Source organism: Erigeron canadensis, chromosome 2, assembly GCF_010389155.1.
Source record: "Erigeron canadensis isolate Cc75 chromosome 2, C_canadensis_v1, whole genome shotgun sequence".
NCBI classification, from domain to species: Eukaryota; Viridiplantae; Streptophyta; class Magnoliopsida; order Asterales; family Asteraceae; genus Erigeron; species Erigeron canadensis.
Genome location: NC_057762.1, coordinates 39678860 through 39702861, shown reverse-complemented (window position 1 = coordinate 39702861; position 24002 = coordinate 39678860). Strand labels below are relative to the sequence as shown.

The window sequence follows — 24002 nt, the reverse complement described above, 5'->3', positions numbered from 1 at the left end:
TTTATTTTATTTAATATAAAGATAAAAGATTATTACTATATCTAGAATAGATGGCTATGTATGTATCTTAAAGGAATTAAAGGATATTCATTGTATCAAGTACATAATTAAATATTCAAGACAGAGTTTCAAAGCGTGGACATTTTTGTTATTGTCCAACCCATAGCCTAATAGTTCCAGCATACAACACATTAATTAATACTATTATCTTTTTGTTTCTTAAAAAAAGTAGGGAAAATAGATGTTAACATTAATGATTAGAAATCGGTATTGGTATAGAAATATATATTAAGAAGAAAATTTAATGATGAAATAGCTATGAAATTTAACGATGAAGTCTACGAAAATATATATTATACACAAAACTTCCATAACAAACCTCAAAATGCTTTATAAATAGTTATAAATAATAGAAATGATAATAGTAATAGTATAGTATTCAGTAATATACAACTATACAAGCCATGTGCAACACATAAAATGGTAATCCTTTTTCAGTATTAACCTAAAATCTTTTTTAATTACAAGAATATAACATGCAATATGTGTATTTTATTAGTTTTTATTCTAATTTTATCTTTAGATTTGTCACATGTTATCATTTTGTTGTTAAAAAGATTTTTAAATTGATTAACTAAAACGATGAATCCTTGAATTAACTATCCAAAAATTCCTTTTGAGAAAGGTATGACGAAGGGTCAAAAGTAGAAAAGGACAAGCGTATCCATGGTAATGTACTAATGTTACTTCCTTCAAACACACTCTTCCACTTTTACTTTAATTAATATACATTCTTATTAATCCTTTTTCTCACTTTAAGATATTCTTAAAAACCTAAACAATAACATAAAAGGCGTGCTACACTTTGTTTTCTTCTTTAACGATGATGTATAACTTTCCAATAAGCTTTACTTTGTCTTGTTTGTTTGAATTGGATAAGACTGTAATATTTTATAACAAATGAACATAACGTAAGTCACAACACGTATTTTGGTTGACTAATATTTATACTCGTATATAGCAAGAATACAAATAACAATTAAAAATATGTCATATTTAGTTTCACTTAGCTTGTCGTTTGAGATGATGCTCAGTAAGTAAAAGACTATGCTTGGTTTCAATTATGTTATAGCTAATATACATAACGAGTTGAACTCGAGTCATTTAATTTAGAAATCAACTTGATTAGTGGTTGTTGACCAAGTGGTTCCACCTTCGATTCTTTCAACTTGCCCGATATCATCATATCCAAACATATAACATGAATTTGTTAACAGAAGACATAGTTACTAAGTGTAAGAATTCACCAAGCTCATCATTACTCATCAATGTCACAGTGTAATAAACAACTTAGATCCGTTTAAAGCAACACCCTTAATGTCTATACAATTAATTTACTACTAATTATTAAATGAGTTAAGTATGCTCAAATATCATGGATATTCAGCTAAAATCAACTTGCTTTGTCAGTTATCAAATTTTTGCAACAAATTACATGTAAATAATAATAATAATAATAATAATAATAACAATAATAATAATAATAATAATATCTCAAGTTTCTATATAGCATTTCGGGTTTTCACTAATTTCTTGTAAATCTTATTAATTTCTAATGAAAGTGATGATTTACAATAATAATAACAATAACAATAATAATAGTATATCTCTCTCTCTAAATTGAGTACATAACAGACTCATACTCACTTTCTCATATATATATAGGGTATGGAGTATGTGGTTGTTAGATACCCTCACATCTTTTTTTTAATCCATGAAAAGTATGGGGCCCAAACATTTATATATATATATATATATATTAAAATATTGGTATGTGAGAGGTTCTACATCCAAGCTTTGATATCTAACAGCCACATACTTCATTTTCTCGTATACTCGTATATAATATGCATCACATAAATATGGTTTATTAATATACCCAAGTTTATTGGTTAGTTTTTACTTTTATGAATTTTCAAATAAGGGTTTCACAAGATAAAAATAATACAAGATAAAAATAAGTATTCTGTTTTTCAGGCTCGGGTTCTTTGACTCGATGATGACATGAGCGAATCAAACTCTGAAATGGCTGATCCAAATGAAAAAATTTGGGATGTAATGAGCCTGCCAAGAACCATATATGGTGAGTTTTTTTTAACTTCAATTCTTTAAATTGTTTCTTTAAATTTAAACTTAAATCATCATTACAAAAAATGAGGGTGCTGATAGAGGCCCATGGAGGAGCTTATGTGCATTGCTTGCATTTTGGGTACATCTTTTACATTAACATTCAATCAGTGTGAATGTGACTAATATGTATTTTAGTGGATAGTGTGTTCAAGGTTTTAAATTTTTGTTTGAATTTTAAGTACCGTACTCTCACATAGACGGCTGTGTGAAATCTGTTTTTGTTAGATTGTAACATTAGCAATAAATCTGTTTTTGATATCAAATGTCATTTTAGGTTCCAATACATGAACAATGAACCTAAATAATCTGTTCTCTTAAGGTAATGCATACTGTTATATGATACATTAGCTAGGTAATGTACTTTTCACATGATTTGTTACGTGTAGGTGCTGGAAATCATCATAGGTCATGGCGTCATGCCAAGGTTTCAATCGGTTTTGTAGAAGAGAAAAAGATCCCTGAGGTAATTCGTACTTTTCATTTATCTTTCAGTTTAGCTTAAACTAAAGTTGTCTCAACCAAAGTAATCAGGTGACAAATCCTTTGTAAACAATCTATTTCTCTAATAATTAATCAAAATTTGAGGTTACGATTCTGATGTTATAATTCAGGACTTATCGACTATCATGAATGCGTGGTTGTGAAGAATCATGTTGAGAGCAACTATAAACTAGCTAAAGACCATCTTTTGTCTGAGGTAATTTTAGACTTTGCGCCTTTTTGTATAGGTAATTGTATACATTTTTCTTGATCCTTCAATTATTAGTATGCTGGTTTAATGCAAATTAATATTTGGTCATGCTTTTGATGTAGGTTCATTGGAAACTTTGAATAGCTCTCAGATTTTCTATATGGATTGCTCTCAGATAAATCCTCCCAGGTATACATAATTTTTTTCATTTATTATTTTTGGGGGAAATGTCACCAAATACTTAGGGAAGTGTTGGAAAGCAATCTGTAACAGATAAGTGTGATGATTTATACTAAATTATAGGTGGCATAATGGGTGGGTTGGGTAGGTTGCTTGCAGGCCAGTTTAACCCAAAACATTTCGTGGGTTGGGTAGGTTGCTTCTACCTATCTTCCGAAAATGAAATATGTGTTATTATCTATATTATATATTTCAGTAAAAACGTGAGAGGACATGGTGAAGAGATGATGAAAATCCTGTAAGTTAGCAGCAGATGAAGATGATGATGAAAAGGTAATATTCTATTGATTTTTTTTCATTTTCTTTTTGTTTTACTAATTAAAAAAAGGATTTATTGGGTTGTTCTTGGTTTGAAATTAGGGATTTTGACGAAGATGATTATCAAAGCTAATTTTTTGGATAGTTGTTCGTAAAATGGAAGAAGCAGGGGGACATGTCGGAGGTATATTTAGTTTTTTCTATAGTTTTTGCTGTTGTGGCTGTTCACTTGAAACACCATGTTATGAAGTAGATTGCAACAACTATTACTTATATAGTTTCAAACTATACTTCTTATACAGATTTGGAAGGAGGTGTAATTAATATGGTCGTAAACTTATTGTAGCCACATATACGTAAGCCAGAAGCTATGAGAGGTGATTTGGCTGTTGTTGTTGGAAGGTATATTACTCTTCCGCACCAATATTGTTTAAATATAATCCGCCAGATATTCAAATCATCTTCTATTCATTTTATTATTGCAAATACGTTTTAGTGTTTTTCTTGAGCATATTTTTGTTTTAGCTATATATGATTCTTAGGGGTGGGTCAAGTTATCAATTTTTTAGGTTTATGACATCTGGATTATGACTGTTGGATTATGTTTTGGGGCAGCCCAGGTATATCATTGCACTAGAACCTCAAAGATCTAATTCACATAATAAGTGGTGTATACCTAGACCAGGCCATTTTAAAATGAGTGAGCCAATCTGGTTCACACACAATCAATTTGTTTCTGTTAAACGACATGTTGTACAGTTTTCACACTATAGGTGTCAAATTTGTTGTTTGCGCGTTTTGGGTAGACCTGAAACGTATTTGGTATTGTGAGCTTCTTAACTTAAACATGTAGTATTGGATATAAACAAAAATTAATTAAACCTGTTAGGTTTTGAAGAAGTGGGGGGTGATTTTTGTTATTAACAAGTGTAATGGATACTAATCTTATATACCTGATGAAACTGTTTTCTTGGAGAAGGTTTGTCATATTTGGATTTGCGATCGGGTTGATGACGATGTGACCTGATCTTGGACTTCTAGTTCGAGTACTGAAAGAGTGTTATTTGATGGTTGTTTTGAGTACTGAAAGGTTTGTCATATTCGTCAGGAAAGGGATGTGAATAAGTTGCAGAATGGAATAAAAAGTTCCTCGGTGTTTGTGATTTTTTAAAGTTCATTGTGTTTAATGTAAGTGTTTATATAACCCTTTCTTATTGTATTCATACATTAATAAAACTCTTGATGTGCCCTAGTAAGCTGTCATTTGAGGCTGGTAGAAGTTGTCACAAAGTAACTTTGTTTATGTTAAAGAGATGGTGGAAATTGGTCCAGTTTTTGGAAGCATAATCATCTACTTCTTGTAAGTCATTTATTTCATCTTATCATTTAAAACCTATATAATTTTTTTGGATGAAAGGTGTTCCAAGGCAGCAGAATTATCTGACCTACATCTATACCCAAAAGTTTTCGTTTTGACCCGTACCACCTGTCTAGCTGCCAATCACTGAGAATCATTAGGCGGTGGTCTAAAGGTGGGTGATTAATAAGAACATTGATGAAATTAATGCAGATATGGACTCCATTGACAAGCCCATTGAAGGTGACAAATGGGTACAACTCGATACAGAAGGGGTAAAGCTCGATACAGATGCAAACCGAGTAGTGGAATCCACTGTTGCACACTTTGGAAAGCTCGATACAGAAAGTTCAATCAACTTCAATGACAATGAATTTTCTTTGCATTAATAAAAGAAATTACAGTAGGAGATAATATATTTTAGCTCAATACAATTTGAGTAAATGCCAACGAATTTTCTTTGCAGGTATACAATGAGCAAATTGGTGATTTGCTGGATCCAACACAGAGAAAACTTGAGGTAGATATTACTTTTTTATTTTTGGTTTATTGATGCATGTAAATGAACTTCTTGGATTCTGCTGTCTACTCTTCGTTTGTGGTTGTAATGCAACATCTAAATGCATGTAGATAAAAGATGAGGCTAAATATGGGTTTTAGGTTAAGAATCCGACTGAGGAATATGTAACTGGCTATGAGGAAGTTACTCAAGTTTTGATCAAGGTAAGCTGCAAGATTGTATCCTAGATCTAATCAAGTTATTGATCTTTCATTCATTATAATTTAAGCTTAATGGTTTTTCTTTATACTCTCATAATCTAAATTGGTTTTAGTTGCCTTTAATTTGGTTAGATGGTTGAGCTTTTGGTTGGAAGGTTGGATTAATGGATGGTTTTATGTTGACTTAAAAGTTGGATAGTGTTGAGATGGAATTGGTTGTAGTTGTCTTAGTTAATGACCACTAAATATTTATGCACACAATAATATATGGGATTGTCTTAATTGGTAGTCATAAAATGGGTGTTGGTAGGAGGTCCTCTAATGTTAGTAGTATAAGCATGAGACTAATCTTGTCTTTTGAATTATCAGATGGCATGGGTAGCAAGTAGCAATGATGTACTGCTCGATTGGATTATATCCTACATAGCTGGTGTGGATTTTGATTGAAATTTTGATTGTGTAGTGCAAATGGAAAAAGCAAGAGTAACTCGTGTTTGTTTTTGAAAAAAGTCTATATAAAGACTCTACTTGTAGTCTTTAGGTTGGAAGGAGAAGACTATATATCAATAGTTGATGAATTGATGGAAGCTCTTCATACACGTTGGCCAAAAGCTATTATCCAGGTTTATATCCTCATGAGTTTTAATGTTATACGGAGTATTGTTTTGTATGATTCCCTTTTTAAATAATTATGTTGCATCAGTTTGAAGATTTTCAATTCAGGTGGGCTTTTGAAACTCTTCAAAGATACCAAAATAAGTACTGCATGTTCAATGACGACATACAGGTTAGCACCTACGAATCATGTTCTACTTTTATTCTTGGAAAAACCATATAAGATTTCAAATTTTCTTTTAGGGAACTGCTGGTGTTGCATTAGCTGGATTGCTTGGACTGTTAGAGCACAGGGCCGCCATTGTCAGATTTTGTAGATCAAAAGATTGTAGTTGTTGGAGCTGGAAGGTCCCACTCAACATTTATGTTATTATTGTATGGTGATTAAGTCTATTTCTGATACATAAACACCGTAGAACCCTTATTCTCCATATTATCTTCGGTGCAGGGCTTGACATTCTTAAAATGGCCTATCAAGCTGTTTTGAGAATGGCCAGAACAACAGCAAACCCTCAGTTTTACTTCATTGACAAATAGGTACGCTTTCATCCATTCTCATGTTTTGAGAATGACAGGAACAACAACAAACCCTCAGGCTTAATATCTTTTGTTACTATCTGTAATATCTAATGTACAACTACTACTTTGTCCGGTTTATATCTAATCCTATTTCATTACTTTCACATTATATATAGCTAATATATTTTAGTGTTAACTTTCGTTGTTTTAAAATCGATCCGCAATTTCTCGCGGGATAAAAATCTAGCATACTCCAATAATAATAATATTGGTGGAGTGGAAAAAAGGTAGCTATAAAAAGGTGGACCATTGGTTGCAAATGTGAAAAATAAAATGAATGAAAAAATAGATAGATAATAAAACCAAGTGTGGTGTGGTGTGGTGTTTTCCATGGTTGATGAGAGCTTTAGCCTGACCCTCCCTTACCCTCTTCTCTCTTTCATTCCTTCCTTCCTTCTCCACTACCATCATCACTAGCATACTTATACTAATTCCTACACCAACTTGGCTCAAGTCTTAGAAAAGCTTTTTCTTTACTGTATATAAATTTCCACCAATCATATCATTTCATTACCTGATCAACAATCCTCTCTCACACACCAATTATTAAACCACCCTTTTACCGTTATGCTCTGTAAGTTTTTCTTTTCTCAAAGTGAATTCTAGTTTCTTCATCCGTTTGTTACTACTTCTAATGCTTAACTGTTGCTTTCCTCTCTTTTTTGTTTCTTTGTTTGTGTCATTATCAGCTGTGTCTTTGTAATTATTTATTAATATAACTAAGATCTGACATACCACTGCTGTAAATGTTAAGCAATTTTTTTTTTCCCTGTAACGGTAGATTTATTCTCAACTGTATCAAATTTTTACCCTGAAGTTTTAAAATTTATGAATTGTGAATATAAGTTTTCTTACAACTCACTTCAAAAAAAGTTAAAAAGAGACCCACAGAAAATTGACTTAAACTTCTTTTTTGGGTTAAAAACGTGCTTTTGGTATACTGAAGTAGGGCCTTTAAAAATCAGGGGCTTAATCCCCCAGTGTCTTGCCAGATTTTATATATCTATACCTGTATAGTATATAATTGAGTCTTGGTAGAAAAAAAGTGTTATATGTCAAGCTCATGTTTTTTTGTTTTTTTTTTTCTTCTGTATTTTAAACAGGTCTGTTACTTACAAATATGTTTTTCACTTTTTGAAGATTCGTTAGGCAATTGATATTTTGGATGGTAAGGAAGTCTACTTGCACTAGTTCTGTTGAATTACAGTTAAAGATTAGCAAAAAGATGCGCAATTATTATGATGCCTTTTTGATGAAAAAGTAGTGCAACAAGTTAAGTTTTGGAACATGCAATTAACATTATGTCTAGCTAGAAGCATATAAGTTTGCTCGTGTCATGTGGAGTTGATGTTTTGCATGAACCCCGAGAGCTAGTTTATCGTGCGGTGTCGTTTACTATTGTGCTTGTTGTTGTGACTGACCATGTATGTAGAATCGATTTCTAAATTCACTAATTTTAGAGTTGGAATATGGAAAACTTGATGTTCTATGGACTATGTCTACCTACCTTAATTGTACACTGGAATTTCTATAATATTTCCCACCTACCTATATCTTATGAAAAGGCCCTTTGTGTGAATATGATGTTTTGATTAAACTAAGAATTTAGATATCAAACTAAAGAATAAAGACGGTCTTTATTTATAGACATATGTAATCACTGCATATTAATTAATAGAACGCTAAAGGCGGCAGCAGAAGGATCCTGTCAAAGGATCAAGACGAGTAAAAAATAATATTGCATCTTTGAGCTGTAATTAGATAAAAATATGAGTTTTTAAAAAAAGGAATAAGAGTTATTTGCTTCATTTACCATTGTACTGATAATTTTGGTGTAGTTGCTTATAAATTAGTTAGGCCCCCCTATCTTCTGCTTCATATTAGGTACTGTACTGATGCCAGTTATATTTTGTCATCTTAGAAAGACAATCATTAATCCACTTTCTGTTTTTCACTTGATGGTCTGAGTCTTTTTGTATAATGTTGGTGGGCCATCAAGATTTTTAAGGTCTAAGTCTTACCTATGCTGTAAAGACTAACCTAACAAGCCATTAATCTCTCTATATATAAACTCATTACTGATTACTAAAATATGTTACTGATATATGTTTACATTTATAGGATGGCTTGTACTGACTGACTTCAGCATACACGTGTTGGTGCACGATGAAATTTGTTACCAAGAAGGGAGTAACTTCTAAAGTGTCATCATTTAGTTTGAAAGGAAAATCAACGCCTTGCTTTTGTTTATTCCCAAAAGTTAAATCTGGATATGGGCCAGGAAAGTCGCCGGTTTATCTCAATGTGTATGATTTAACACCCATAAACGGCTATGCTTACTGGGCTGGATTTGGCATCTTTCATTCCGGTGTGGAAGGTAACGAGTCTTGTGTCTTTTTATTTTGTAATTTAAATTAACTAATTATGTACTCATCAACAGTTCAAGTAATTTAATATAATTTTCATTGACAGTTCATGGTATAGAATATGCATTTGGTGCTCATGACTATCCGAGTAGTGGTGTCTTTGAGGTTGAACCTAGGCAATGCCCGGGGTTTAAGTTTAGGAGGTCAATTTTAATTGGGACTACGTGTCTGGACCCAGTCCAGGTCAGAGAGTTCATGGAACATCATGCTGCTAACTACTATGGTGACACGTATCATCTTATTGTCAAAAACTGCAACCATTTCTGCAACGACATCTGTTACAACTTAACAGGGAAGCGAATCCCAGGATGGGTTAATCGACTTGCTAAACTCGGTAACATTTTGTGCATGCTTATTCTTTTAGTGATAGCAATGAGATGAACAGAGCGGATATTGTAATCCTTGTACTTACGGATGGGATGGGCAAGGGGTAAATTTGAATGTTTTGGTAAATTGGGAAACGGGTCAAACAGGTACTTTGACCATTTTAATTTACAAATCATACAATCATCTAAATATTGTGTTCAAAGCTTGGATTACTGATATTAACGTAACACTAATTTTTATTCTAATCGTGGTTAACAAAATAGAAATTTTTACTCATATCTACTCTACCTGTTTGACCCATTATCTTACTTGCCCAACCCGCCCATATTGCCACCTCTAGATATTTGATTGATGTCTATATTTTCAGGTTCAATATTTAGCTGTGTTTTACCAGAAGCCCTTAGAGTTTCAGCTGTGCAACACGATCCTCATTTTGTACCATACGAGAACGAGAAACAAAAGCTTAGAAGCAATAGTAGCTTTAGTTTCCTATCATCAAGGCAAAGACAATTGTCGGTTTCTTCTTTGCTTCTACAATCTCCATTAAAGGGTTGCTTACGGCCTTGGGAATTAAGGCGATCCAGAACTGTGGTGCTAAATGACGGGTAAAATAATGGAATATTTCGTTGCTTAAAGAATGTCCATTTCGTATTTTATTTCTTCTTTGTATGCTCTGGAATCTCGTAAATAAGCGGTTGCTGAGTGTATGTTAGCTTATGAGTAGGTTTATTACATCAAGTTAAATGAAGCAAGACCTAGGGAGAAGAATGGTGGTATATGCAGTAGATAAGTTAGGCATTCTTGCATCATTATATTAAATGGGGCAAGGCCGCCGTAAGGGTAACTTTTATATTTAACCTGTGTATTTTCTTTGTAACAATTTTCTTAAACAAAAAACGATGCTATAAATGTTATACGTTGGTGTTTTGTTCCAACCTTGTTATATTTAGTGAGATTCGGCTTTCTTAGATTTCTTGCTGCATTTTTGCTAGCGTATAATCTAAGTGATTGTCTTTACATATATAGTCAAATGATTTAATTTTTATGTTGGTAGTAGCATGTAATAGATACATTAAGTGCAGCTTCTGTAAGAGGTTAATGTAGAGATTTATAGAAATTTAAGATTAAAATTAGTACAAAGCGACCTAATATTACAGAAATAAGAACTACCCTGTTTAAGAATTCTGTGAGGACTTTGTCTGCCAAAGCTCGACTCTTGCAAAGGGAGTATAGTTTTCACATGGTATCGTCGTATCGATGCATTCATTGAAGCTCGCTGATCCTTTCATATTTTTCAAACTCAACTTGACAGAATAACTCTTAACTTCATCCTCTTCTGTATCAAAGTAAACTTGTTGACAACTGTCATTATAATGACCCATATCAAACTGATTCTATCACAGTTTCATCAGACATGCAACTTGAGCATTGATCGTTACTAAATTAGATCTGAATCATAATCGTGGGCTTCTAGTATCATAGTTACATAAGGAAGTTGTGGAGATGGTTGTGTTTGATAGTTATATACACCATTGAACCTGTAATTGTTTGGTAGTATAAGGCCATGTGCAAGTCTCACATATGCGTAAGATAGTCGCTTCAAATATCTGTAGATAATGATCAATCCTTGACAAAGTCGAAAATTATCTAGCAATGGGTTTAGAATGATAGAAAAACCCTAACTCCATGGTGCTTAACTCAGGTGAGTACTGACTTTTCTGCAAGCATTTGATACCAGCATTTGGAAACATATTCAAACTTGTGACCCTTTATAGCCCAGTCCGCTCACAAAAAGTTACGCCGAGAGAATGGTACTAATAAGGCCGAAGAAGCCTAAGTATATAATTACAAACCTAGAAATAAACAAAATTACAGCTTCTAGATTTCTCCCAAGACTTCAACTAAGGACTACAAAAATGATGATGCCAATTACACAGAACCCAAACAAGAGAAAGAACCCAAACCATAGAGGTAGTGCCATCAGTTTTCACTCCGTAGTGTGTTTGATGTAGTCCCAATGTCCCATACAAGCTCTTGAGAAAGTTACATCAAGAATAATCACAATGGCGAATGATCCAATCAATCATGAGTTTTTCGATATTAGTTGCGAGCAGCCTGCACACAATGTGTTGTTTCAGAATTCTGTAGCCTATATTGCCAAAGCCTGACCCATACAAAGAGGACATACATTCTTCCGAACTAGCCAATCCTTGATGCAATTCGGGTGGTATCGATGCTTGCATTGCAACTCCCCAACTTCATCATTCTTTTCAAACTCAACTTGACATATAGCACATACTTCACCCTCTTCCTCTTCTTGAAAGTAATTTGTTACTTTCAGATATTTCGCAATCACCTCTTTTGTTAAAACAGTACTCTCCGTTTCTTGTTGAAAACCTTCCATATTGAATACCCTTAATACGAGATTTTCATCAAGAGGCTCCACATGGATATATGGATAAACAATATCATCATCTTCTTCTTGAATCATATGTAGCTGCATCAGCGGTGACTGATTTACGTAGTTTGAGAGTTCGATAGCATTCACAATGATTGCCAAGTATTGATCAGGTACATACCATGTATATGGGCTGGGAAGAATATGTTGATATCGCAACAATTGTGTGATGATATCGGTATCAAGGTTAAGTTCATTCACACGAATCGAAAAGAAGAAATAGGCACGCAGAGGCCTGATATCATCCCCAAGATTGATGTAGTTTGTGTATGGTGGTTCGTATAGATGATCGATATCCATTCGATTTCTCTCTTTCTTTCTTTCTTTCTTTCTTTCGTTCTTTCTTTCAATTTATTTAAATCAGATTTCACTGTTTTAACCAAAAAAGAGAGAGAATTATAAGTATCTCATTTGTCTTCCGTATGTTTTTTTTTTTTTTTTTTTTTTTTTTCAAAGTGAGATGTATGATAAACCCAAAAATATATACTGTGAAAACTAAAAATTATTTCATAAATAATTAATTTAGGTAAATTTTTTTATAAAATTATCTTCTACTTTTATTAGTTTTAGGTTAATACCCATACAAATAGTAGTGGTTTGTCTTAACATGATCTATTTTATTTTATTTCTTCTGTCTGACAATAAAAGATACTTCGTGAAGAAAATACTGCAACGATAGTTGAATCTGTTTAAAAATTGATGATGTACAAAATCAACATGATTAAAATAATAAATTTATTTTATAAACTACCCAAGGTCGGATCTATAAAATTACTCACACGTAAAGTTCGAGTTTTACTCATAAGACTTGAAACGAGCCGAGCTTTCTCTAAAATAATCTACTCTTTTAAATCCTGAATTAATGAGCAGATGTATAAATTGATTGAATTCTTCTATTGAATTTCTATGTTGTACCGTAGCTTCTTGTGTCATTAAAACTTTGTTGTACCGTAGCTTCTTGTGTCATTAAAACTTTGTGTATAACATTTGATAAACATATATTTTGGTTTCAAAATCTTTTTAGGTAAGTATATCTTGAGGCTGGGTACAGTCATGGATACCCAGTTGGGAGGTGATTTTTACACGACAATATTTTATTCATACACATACAATTATTTTTAAAGACAATAATACCCTTAGCATTATTTAGTATATTACTTTCTTTCGTTGTTAATGTTGTTGATGATAACTAATGCTTTACTGTCCTTTCCAAAAAAAAACTAATGCTTCACTACCATCATATCAACATCCAATGATTCGGACTATTTGGTGAACATGTATCTTCTATCAAAGTCTTCAACGCCTTCCCCATAACTGAATTTACATATTTCCAATTTGAAAAGCCATTTGCATCATAAGTACAGAAGGTTTTCGGATTTTGCTCCAGATGAAAACATCTCTAAAGAAAGTTCATCTCATTTATCTACCTTGGTTAAATCTTTCATATTTAATGGGAAATGTTTTTTGGTGATCCGTAACATTATCGTTACTATAATATTTAAAATCAAAAGAAGTGGAGTTTATAAAGTTGTAAAACTCACACCCATAAGAAGCAAAGAATAATAAAAGACAGAGTCAATGAAATACCAGTAAGATCGATCTCCAAGTGTGATGGCAGAGTCACATTCAGTCATCACAAAAGAAAGCAATATACAACACATACGACACAGTTAAATCAAATATATTGAATATGAAAAATAAGTAAATCCTTTCCTACATTTGATTATTTGATAAAATATAAATCTTGAATCTTAATATGATTGAAGTGGTAGGCATTAATTTAGTTCAACAACATTGACAAAAAAAAATAACGTACTAAAATAAGTCAGGGGTATTTTTGTCTTTAGAATTAAATTTATGTATATTAATCAAAAGCTTCCGTGTAAAAATCACCTCCCTACCTAGCTAGGTCCATACATTCGAGTCAAAACGACCCGCCATTTCTGATTAACTCTGAACAGAGAAAAATTGTGAGTTTAACCGATAATATTCTATACATGTATGTAACCAACTCTCTTATTACTAGAAAACAAAAAACTAAAGACAAGCATTAACACATAACCGAAACTTGTTACAATTTTTCATTTATCAATAAAAACTACAGAACAATATAAAAACTCTAAAAAAATCCTAAATATAAGCAAATTATGAAAACAACACATTTTTGTTAATGTCAGGAAAACTAACTCCTATTTAAGTTACCCTCAGTAGCAGTCAGTAGATATAAGAAGCGGAAACAGGATCATCATGTTCAACAATGCACCATTTCCCCAGTTCTCTGCTTCCATACATACATTTTACATTTTTAAAGAGTAGGAAGCATATTATTATTCCTTTTTCTTTCTTTCTGCCCAAGAGAATTATAGATGGATTTTCACGTAAAGTTACCGAGTTTTTTTCTAAGTAAACAAACCTGCATAAACACAAAGGAGAAGGCTTCATATTCACTAATTAACAAAACAACCAATCTGATATGGTTTCATGAGAATTTAGGGGACGGGTTATCGTATGATTCGTATCTACCCTTGTATACACAACTTCCTAAATATAGGAACTATATAGTATTACTATTATCATATAGGGAAGCTACCAATGAAAAACCTACTAAACAGATTTACTTTAGCATGAAAAACAGTAGGCTCACCGTGGACAGCTGTGTGATATACTCGCTTCTCTGCCAATCCAATATCTGACATCTTTACGTTCCCCTGAGCACATCACCAAACATTATATCAGATAGCAATTGGAATTAGATAAGTAAGGCTAACGTGCGCAGGAAACCAAACTGGAAAATAAAGTTTCGTTTATATCAAATCTGGCCTATCCCTAATGAAGAAAATACCCTTAAATTTTTTGTAAAGACATATATCCCTGTATCAACAAAGTGCTATTTGATGTGAAACTTAGGAAGCATACACATATATTTTCCTAAAATCAAAATCATGTTGTTTGAAGCTCTCCGAATTGGATGGCCAGTCTGGGTCAAAAAAGGTACTCAATTTATGGTTGGCAGTTCTGAACCAAACTTTTTTGTTAAATTCACATAAAGATGTGTGTGTTTAGTATGCAGTGTTATCGGTAAAGTCTACTTGTTCGTGTGTATAAAATAACGGCTCAATTCCTTACCCAGAAATAAAAATTAAAGGTCAAACACTTGGGCAGCATACACATATATTTTCCTAAAATCAAAATCATGTTGTATGAAGCTCTCCGAATTGGATGGCCAGTCTGGGTCAAAAAAGGTACTCAGTTTATGGTTGGCAGTTCTAAACCAACCTTTTTTGTTAAATTCACATAAAGATGTGTGTGTTTAGTATGCAGTGTTATCGGTAAAGTCTACTTGTCCGTGTGTATAAAATAACGGGTCAATTCCTTACCCATAAATAAAAATTAAAGGTCAAACACTTGGGCCATCCAAATTTATGATAAGATCATATTAGCATAGAATTTCACTCTGTGGTACAAGACAAGTTAAATGGTGTTAACATAACTCATATGTACTGTATCTTTCAAACGCTCGAAGGAGTACGTTACAGATTTTTCATATATTTCAGAAAATTAGGTGATGGCAATAAGGTTTTCCAAGTGCTACAAACAGATAAATGTTTTTTCAGGTCTTAACATTTGAATATCAAATTTGAAGTTCGTACAGAAAGTTTACTTCGACTAATATGAATATTTATGCATAAAAGCTAACTACAGTAGATAACAAATGGGCAAATCTTGATAACTAGTTACACATATATATCTACCAAGGCATACATAATTAATTGTAGCTGGTAACTCGAATAAATATATAAGCATACCTCACGAGCCATCAATCTCCTTACATTTTCCGCATATAATTTTGGATTTTCTTTCTCTTCTTGTGAAGGGTGATAGAGCGGTAACCTTGTTACTGTAATATAATTTACAAATTGACACAACAGCAAGATCACATGGCGTGTCTGCAAATCGAACATTAGTTGAGTAAAAGCCATATTTAAGTAATGCAATATATTTTACTCAAGTTATCCATCTTTAATTATATTTATTAACACTCACCCCAGTTATGGTATCCCACGCTGGGCTAAACTTCTGATATGGGTATCTCAAGATAACAGGGAGAACAGGGGCCTTAGACAAAAAGGCCCCCGTTTTAAATGGAAGTATATAGTCTCCATTTGTAGTTGTTCCTTCTGTATAAAAACAATAAATCAGATTATACAACCAAAAGAGACTAAAGCAATCACCAAGGCCAGAGAAAGACGATTAAATGTTAACCTGGAAAAAGCATCACCATAGGTGCAGACTTATCCTGAAGAGATTCGTTTATTCTGTCATTCACGACACCTGCAAGAAACAATTTCATGAGGAAAAGGGATACTAATACTATGTAGTTACTATACTTAAGGAAATGATGTGTATATGTATGCCTATATACAAATGTGTATTTAAGTTCTAACCAAGCCAACAAGAAAAAGCTGATATATGCACTAACTAAACAGCCCAAAATTGTACTTAGAAACGAATATAATCCGAGTGTAACTAGCATACAGGTGCACATATAAGTACCTGAAACACCCTTGAAATCTGATGATTTTGGCTCCCGCTGAACAAAAATACAGCCAAGGCACTTGCTGAAAAACATAAATAAGTCAATCCAGTGAAATAACCTGTTAAATCATTGCAAACTAGAATGATAAAAGAAGAGAACTACTTGCATATAAAAGAAACTGTAGAAGTGTTGATAAACAAGTACAAAAGGAATGAGCTTATGTCCTAATGCCAACTTGCATTTGCTAAACAAAACAACAGCCCAAAAATTTATGCGTAGAAGCAAAAGAGGGGATCATGAAATGTGTTTTCTGATTGTCTCATATATTATCCATTTACACTACTGTATCCTATTAGATGTTCTTAGAAAAGAAAATTCCCATTTCCATACTCAGACTAGGACCCTAAAGTTCTTCACAAACATTGGCCCCATAGGTAAACCTTCATCAACAATTAAGCTTCCATTAGGTCTCTACTCTCTAGTCAGTTTGCTCCTACGATTCTGCAAATTCTATCCCAACGAAGGAAAATGTATGTATTATTTGACTTCCTTTAAGTTATCTGAGTGACCATATTGATTGTAAAATATATTAGTTAATTTAGACATGTAGGTTAAATGTCAATTCGAGTTAGACTAGATTAAATATGTAAAGGCGGGTTTTACTTGGATTGCAAGTCAAGTAAACGACTAATATGGAATGTCTAGTTTAAGGTAATAAGTCGAGTTGTAATTAGACTAGGAAACCTCCTAGGATATCCCATCCTCTATATAAATAGAGGAGGGGGGAGCCGATGTATTGTACCATCAAAAAGGCCGAATTGCTTTGGTTAATAAACAAAGGGTTTATTCGGGTCTCTCTATCTCAAATATTGTCCGGTTTCTTCTTGTGTGAGTTGGTCGAAATATACAGCAACCAAAAGAAGGGTTAATTCTCATTGGTTGGTGATTGGTTAGAGTTAGTTTCATAGCTTACAATTGTTGACTACCAATAGGAATTATGTGTGCTTAGCTCCAGATCGATTAAGTGAGGTGCTTGATTTCTTTATTGTGCTCACATTAACTACTAGGAGGATTTTAATTTAAGCAGCTTAAGCATAATCGTGGTGTTTGGTTTATTTACTTAGGAGTTCGATTAATTTTGTTAAGCTATCCAAGCTTAACAAGAGTCAACGGTTAACTGAGGTTTTGTTGGGAGGTCTAAAATTCCAACAAGTGGTATCAGAGCCAGGTTCTTAAGCTTGGGAAAAACATCGGGTTATGACATTCACAAAGTTTGAGATAGAGAAGTTTGATGGGAAGAACAACTTTGGGCTTTGGAGGGTAAAGATGCGTGCATTGCTTGTGCAGCAAGGTATTGCGGAGGCCCTAGAAGGTGAAGCAAAGTTGCCGGCGGGATTATCGGATAAGGAGAAGTCAAGTATGCTTGAAAAAGCTCATAGCGCTATTATTCTTTGTCTGGGTGATCGGGTTCTTAGAGAGGTCGCAAAAGAGACAACGGCAGCGGGTATGTGGGCGAAGTTAGAGAGCTTGTATATGACGAAGTCCTTGGCAAACCGGTTATATCTGAAGAAGAGATTGTACACGTTTTATATGAGCTCGGGTAAAAAGCTGAGTGATCATATAGACGACTTCAACAAATTAATTCTAGACTTGGAGAATATCGAGATCGAGATTGATGAAAAGGATCAAGCTCTTATTCTACTCACATCCTTACCTCAATCCTATGACCATTTTGTTGACACGTTATTATATGGACGTGAGGAGTTATCTGTGGAGGATGTTCTTGCAGCTTTGAATTCAAGAGAGTTGAAAAGGAGAACTGACTTCAAGGAGGATAGTGGGGATGGATTGGTTGCTCAGGGCAAGGTGGAGCATCGAGATAGGTATCAATCCGGAAGCAGCTCGAGGTCAAAAGCAAGGGAAGAGTTTGTGTTGAAGTGCTTCATCTGTCACTCGGAGGGTCACCTGAAAAGATATTGTCCACAGAAGAAGACGAAGTCAGATGGTGCTCAGAAAAAGACTTATCTAGATCAAGATTCCGATGAGGATGAGGGAGCAGAGGTCTTGACGGCTGTGAGCGGTGACACGAAATCTGAATGGGTTATGGATTCAGGGGGGTCGTATCACATGACGCCAAGAAGAGATTATTTATTTGACTTTGAAAAGTTTCCTAGGGGTGGGACAGTTGGGTTGGGTGATGATAGACCATGCAGAGTTATAGGGATGGGACGAGTGGTGATGCAGATGGGTGATGGTACAAGTTGTATTCTTGATCAAGTTAAGTTTGTTCCTAATTTGAAAAGAAATATAATTTCTTTAGGCACTCTAGATAGGAGTGGACATATTGTGAAGATGCTAGACGGCAGGTTACAAGTGATCAAGGATTCGCAGGTTGTGCTAACTGGAAATCTGGAGAAAAACAATGTGTATACATTGGATGGTAAGGCACTAGCGTTTGGTGTACAGGTTAATGATACAAGAGTTTAGGGTGTACGCGGTAACAAACGTGTTCAGCTTGAGGTGGAGCTACCTAAGGTTAGTCATGAGTTGAAGAATGATCAAGGTGGTAGGGTCGAGCGAAAAGCATCTCAAGGTGGTCGAGATCAACTTGCTTTGAATAGACGAGGAAAGCAAGTGGTGACGTTTACACAGTCTAGGAAAACAAGTATTGATGTAGCGGCTAGTGACGTGGAAAAACAGAAGGTAAACTCGAGATAAAGACTTCTGGAATAAACACGGAGATACAAAGACTACATGGGATTGATTGGAAGTGGATGGAAAGACCAGGACAAGACTGGAGATGGGCATCTATGGAAGCAATCAAGGGAATCTAGACGTGTGATGGGATGGACAAGACTAGAAGGTTTTTTTTCAGATCCAAGGGCTCGCGTTGGTCGAGAGGTGAGGAATTGAGTCGGTTGAAGCTACATGAAATTAGCTAATAGTGGAGATTGTATAATATATTAGTTAATTTAGACATGTAGGTTAATGTTAATTCGAGTTAGACTAGATTAACTATTTAAAGTCGGGTTTTACTTGGATTGCAAGTCAAGTAAACGACTAATATGGAATGTCTAGTTTAACGTAATAAGTCGAGTTGTAATTAGACTAGGAAACCTCCTAGGATATCCCCTCCTCTATATAAATAGAGGAGGGGGAGCCAATGTATTGTACCATCAAAAAGGCCGAATTGCTTTGGTTAATAAACAAAGGGTTTATTCGGGTCTCTCTATCTCAAATATTGTCCGGTTTCTTCTTGTGTGAGTTGGTCGAAATATACAGCAAACAAAAGAAGGGTTAATTCTCATTGTTGGTGATTGGTTAGAGTATTTCATAGCTTACAATTGTTGACTACCAATAGGAATTATGTGTGCTTATCTCCTGATCGATTAAGTAAGGTGCTTGGTTTCTTTATTGTGCTCACATTAACTACTAGGAGGATTTAATTTAAGCAGCTTAAGCATAATCGTGGTGTTTGGTTTATTTACTTAGGAGTTCGATTAATTTTGTTAAGCTATCCAAGCTTAACAAGAGTCAACGGTTAACTGAGGTTTTGTTGGGAGGTCTAAAATTCCAACAAACACCTTATTAAAAAAATCATAAGAGTACAACTAAGATAAAGGAGTTGTTTTGCATAAACAACAAATACCACTCCTTAGCTGGAGAAAAAACATATACTTTCATACAAGAAGAGCATTTCTAATGTCATGTATGGTACATTATCCTAAATTGTAATTCGAAGTTTCAAACCAACCTGATAAGGCCAATAAGAGGAAGTTCGCTCACTGATTTCTTCAGCAATGACATCAAACAGAAAGGAAAACATGTCAGTCATACCTTTGAATATACATTCTATAATATTTCCAATCTTATAGCTTCAAACTAACATCTAACCTTGGCAACGAAGCTTGGAAATGAAGAAGACATATGGTACAAAATATCCAAATGCGAAACATGATTTGATATAATTACTCCAGGTCTTTCAGTTACTTTAGATTCTCCATTCGCATCCATCTGATCATTGAAACAAATCAAGGTAAAATATTACACCAATAAGTTTATTTTAGGGATATGACAATCAGCCTAAGAAAATACTCTTATGCCACTAAAAGGAAATCATATAAGATGTATCTTTCAAAACCAAATTTTCCTACTTTTTCGTTCCATAATTCAAAACTTGCCACTGTTATATTTACAAAGTAGTAAACTAAGGGCAAAGTGGACCAACATGTATCCAACTAGTCACATTTTGCTATTTTGTGTATCCGAAAGCCAAACTCTTTATTATGTGTATTGAACATTGCTAATTTATATTTGTGACCCTCTTATCAGTTAGGATGTTGTAAGAAGTTACAGTATATGGTTGTCGCGTCAAAAAAAAGAAAAAAGAAAAATACTAGTTGTACAATATCAGTGAATTGAAAGTCTGGAATGCACAACAGACGTTTAGAAATCGGTTATACACAACACCAATAAGTTAGATACATTTTGGTGCAGTTAGTCCATAACTTAAACCAACATTTACAACTAACTAATCGTACAAATATATATACAAATACTAATACTAATATAAAACTACCTCATTGTCGAATTTGTTATCAATATCCGGATTCCTAATGCTCTCTTTAATCCAATAAAACCCAAAAACAAAAAGCAATGCTCTAGAAAGAAGTCTCCCAAACCAACAAATAATTTTTCTCCTAAAACCACCCATATGAGCATAATCTTCCTGATCATTATCTTCCTCTCTATTAGGAACCTTAAAAAGAGTACAAGCCTTACATATCAAATAATACAACACAACAACCAATGTGCCCACAACCACACGCAACGGAAACAATACAATGACTGCAATTGCAAGCCGAATTTTTTGTGTCCAAGGTAGTTTTCCACGTCCCATTGTTCCATACATATCATGACGTGCGTATGGAGCGTATTTGTTATGAAGTTCTTGGATATCGTCCGGGGAGGTGATGATAAAGGGGCTATTGTCGACATTGGTGGTGGTGTGTCGACCATCTTCAAGATTGGATTGATCATGATGATGTGTTTGGGTTTGTGCGCCATTATTGTCTTGTGAATCCATATATGAAAGACCCTAATAATTATGGTATTTGATTATGTTTTTGTTGCATGCCATGTGTATTTTTTGTTTGTTTTGAGGAAATTTGTGTGACATGATCATATATTACAATTACAAAGAGTGGATATTTGGAATTCTGTAATGTAGGTGGGGAAGTTTGTGTTTGAGAATTTTGATTATGATGCCGGTTGTCATTTTTTCTATATACTTGTTGATTTGCTCCATGATCCAGCTATACTTTCATTTGGTTAACCATATTTCAAATTCCTAATCATCTATATACTTTCATTTGGTTAACCATATTTCAGTTCCTAATCATATATAAATACGAGTTATATGCCTGCATAATACGGCGACGATGGTGATAGCGGCGTGGGGATGGTGGCGGCGACGGATGGCAGCGGTGACGGCAACGGATGACGGCGATGGTGGCGACATGCGGTGGCGGTGGTGTTGGAAACAGTGACGGTGAAGGGTGGTGGGGCGACAATAATGGTGATAAATGTAAAAGTAATTAATGTTAAAAGAAGATAATGTAGTTATTTTAAGGATTGAGGGATTGTTGTTAATTGAGTATTTCATTAAGGCTAGTATAGGTATATTCGATGGAAATGTTTAAATTAATATATAATGAAGAGAAATATTTTGAGCATATCAATTCATCTTTTAAGATTTTAAAAGGAAAAATTCATCTTTATAAGGTATTATAGATATGCCATATAAAGTGTTCAGAATATTTTTTTATCATGTTCACGTTCATACCGCTTTGTTAACTACATAATTTCTACAGCTTTATTTTTTATTTTTACTTATTTAACGACAAACTATTTTAATCTTAAACTAACTCGAATGTCTAATATGAAACCTGAGACAACAAAATTACTCGAATCTGATGTTTTTTCGTTTATAACTGTATAATGAAAAATTGACCAGTAATTAACGTTTATAAAAATTAGTGTAATTAATTTATTGATTACTTATAAAATCCGTAAATTAAACATTAGTTGGCGCGTGTTGATACACTTAAATTGTTAGGAACCGAACAAAGTTTCTCCAATCCGACGGTTTTTTCAGAAAAAAATTCTCAAAATTATAAGGTGTGATAATAGGTCAAGAAATGGGATCCATTTCTTTAATGTTATGTAAATGTTTTTGGCCCTCGCAATATGATGTTTACCTTTAAAAAGAAAAAAAGTTGGTGTTAAAAAAAGAAAAAACAAAACAAAAAAAAATTAGTCGGCACACTTATCAAGACTGAATCCCAAGAATCTCATTACAAAGTAAAATACCATTCCCATTTCCGGCTTCACCGATCCCCAAATCAATCACAAACTTCCCTCGCCACCATGGAACCCGACCCATCAAACCTCACATCATCACTAATCAAACCCAACCCAAACCCACCAACCAAACCCATCAACAACCGAGACTTCCTAACCCACCTGGAATCATACCTAGCCAAACGCGACGGTATCGACAAGCTCCTAAAAATAACCCGTTACGCCTCCAAAATCATCTTATCATCAAACACCATCCCGACAACCCACCCGTTCCACCAACGTCTCAAAACCTTCGAATCCAACGTTGGGCTAAGTCGAAAAGCGTTCCGTCTCGGCAAGTTCATCCAAGACGTAAACGCTTTCCGCTCAGCCCAACTTAAAAGCCCACGAGACATTATTTTTGCAACCCTCGCCTACGGGGGCGAGGGTTTATATTACTTTGTTGAACAAATAGTATGGTTAACAAAATCTGGACTTATTGGACTAAGTCCAGCCCACGCGCGAACTATGCAGTTAGTAAGCGCGTGGGCTGAACTTATTGGTTATTTAGGGAGTATTAGTTTTAAAATAAGGGACTTAAAGAACTTGAAAAAAGATGAGGAGTGTTTGGTAACGGGGATTGAGATTAGGGTGTTGAGAGGGGATGGGGTGGATGTTGAAAATGATAAGTTGAAGAAATTGAGGGAAAAAATGAGGCTGAAATGGTTGTCGCTAGTCCAAGATGTCGCGGATGGGTTGATGGCTGTCGCGGATGTTCGTGATGGTAAAGGGAGGTTGTCGGGGCCTTTGTTGATGGCGTCCGCCGGGATGGTGTCCGCGGTTATTAGTACTCATAAGAATTGGTTATCTTGTTAAATTGTTTGATTTATTTGGGGTGGATGGTGATTATTGATTGATTGAAATAAAAGTATATGAATCTTTATATTTTGTTACTTTTAGCTGCGCATAAATTTTTTTGTTTTGTATTTGGTGTTTCAAGATATTGATTTTGCATAACAGTGACAATTTGACTGTGTCATTTGACAAAGTTAAACGTGTGGGAAAGAAATTGGGTTGGTTCATCATCAAGGTTTGTTGGTATTTGTATGAGTTTAGACGACTAAAGTTTTTATTTAAGATTTTAGCATAAATCTGATATAATCTTGTTTTTGTTGCAAATAATCATCTTGAAGTACAATATGAGCTGAAAAGAGAGAAAAAACAGGTTGAGGTTCATATGGTACTTCATGTTTATCAGTTTG

At 34.1% G+C, this 24002-nt stretch overlaps 3 protein-coding genes across 4 annotated transcripts; 2 read left to right on the top strand and 1 right to left on the bottom strand.

Annotated features, from left to right (window-relative positions):
- The first annotated feature begins 6928 nt into the window (after positions 1-6928).
- Positions 6929-10338, top strand: LOC122588551 (deSI-like protein At4g17486). Of its 2 annotated transcripts, XM_043760687.1 has the most exons (5): positions 6929-7224; positions 7754-7818; positions 8772-9027; positions 9123-9410; positions 9771-10338. In XM_043760687.1, exons 3-5 carry the CDS (start codon positions 8817-8819, stop codon positions 10010-10012), a joined length of 741 nt encoding a protein of 246 aa, XP_043616622.1. In that variant the 5' UTR covers positions 6929-7224; positions 7754-7818; positions 8772-8816; the 3' UTR covers positions 10013-10338. The 2 variants fall into 2 exon arrangements, with proteins under 2 accessions (XP_043616622.1, XP_043616621.1); XM_043760686.1 differs by lacking the exon at positions 7754-7818.
- A 4096-nt stretch (positions 10339-14434) lies between these two features.
- LOC122588252 (lysophospholipid acyltransferase LPEAT1-like) lies at positions 14435-21484 on the bottom strand. Its single transcript, XM_043760370.1, has 8 exons — positions 20978-21484; positions 20293-20412; positions 20153-20190; positions 16416-16480; positions 16125-16193; positions 15906-16039; positions 15668-15808; positions 14435-14569 (listed from the first exon to the last, which is right to left on the bottom strand). Exons 1-8 carry the CDS (start codon positions 21482-21484, stop codon positions 14435-14437), a joined length of 1209 nt encoding a protein of 402 aa, XP_043616305.1.
- Positions 21485-22663: 1179 nt separating this feature from the next.
- Positions 22664-23693, top strand: LOC122589145 (peroxisomal membrane protein 11A). Its single transcript, XM_043761390.1, has one exon. It carries the CDS (start codon positions 22828-22830, stop codon positions 23614-23616), a length of 789 nt encoding a protein of 262 aa, XP_043617325.1. The 5' UTR covers positions 22664-22827; the 3' UTR covers positions 23617-23693.
- Positions 23694-24002: the final 309 nt, after the last annotated feature.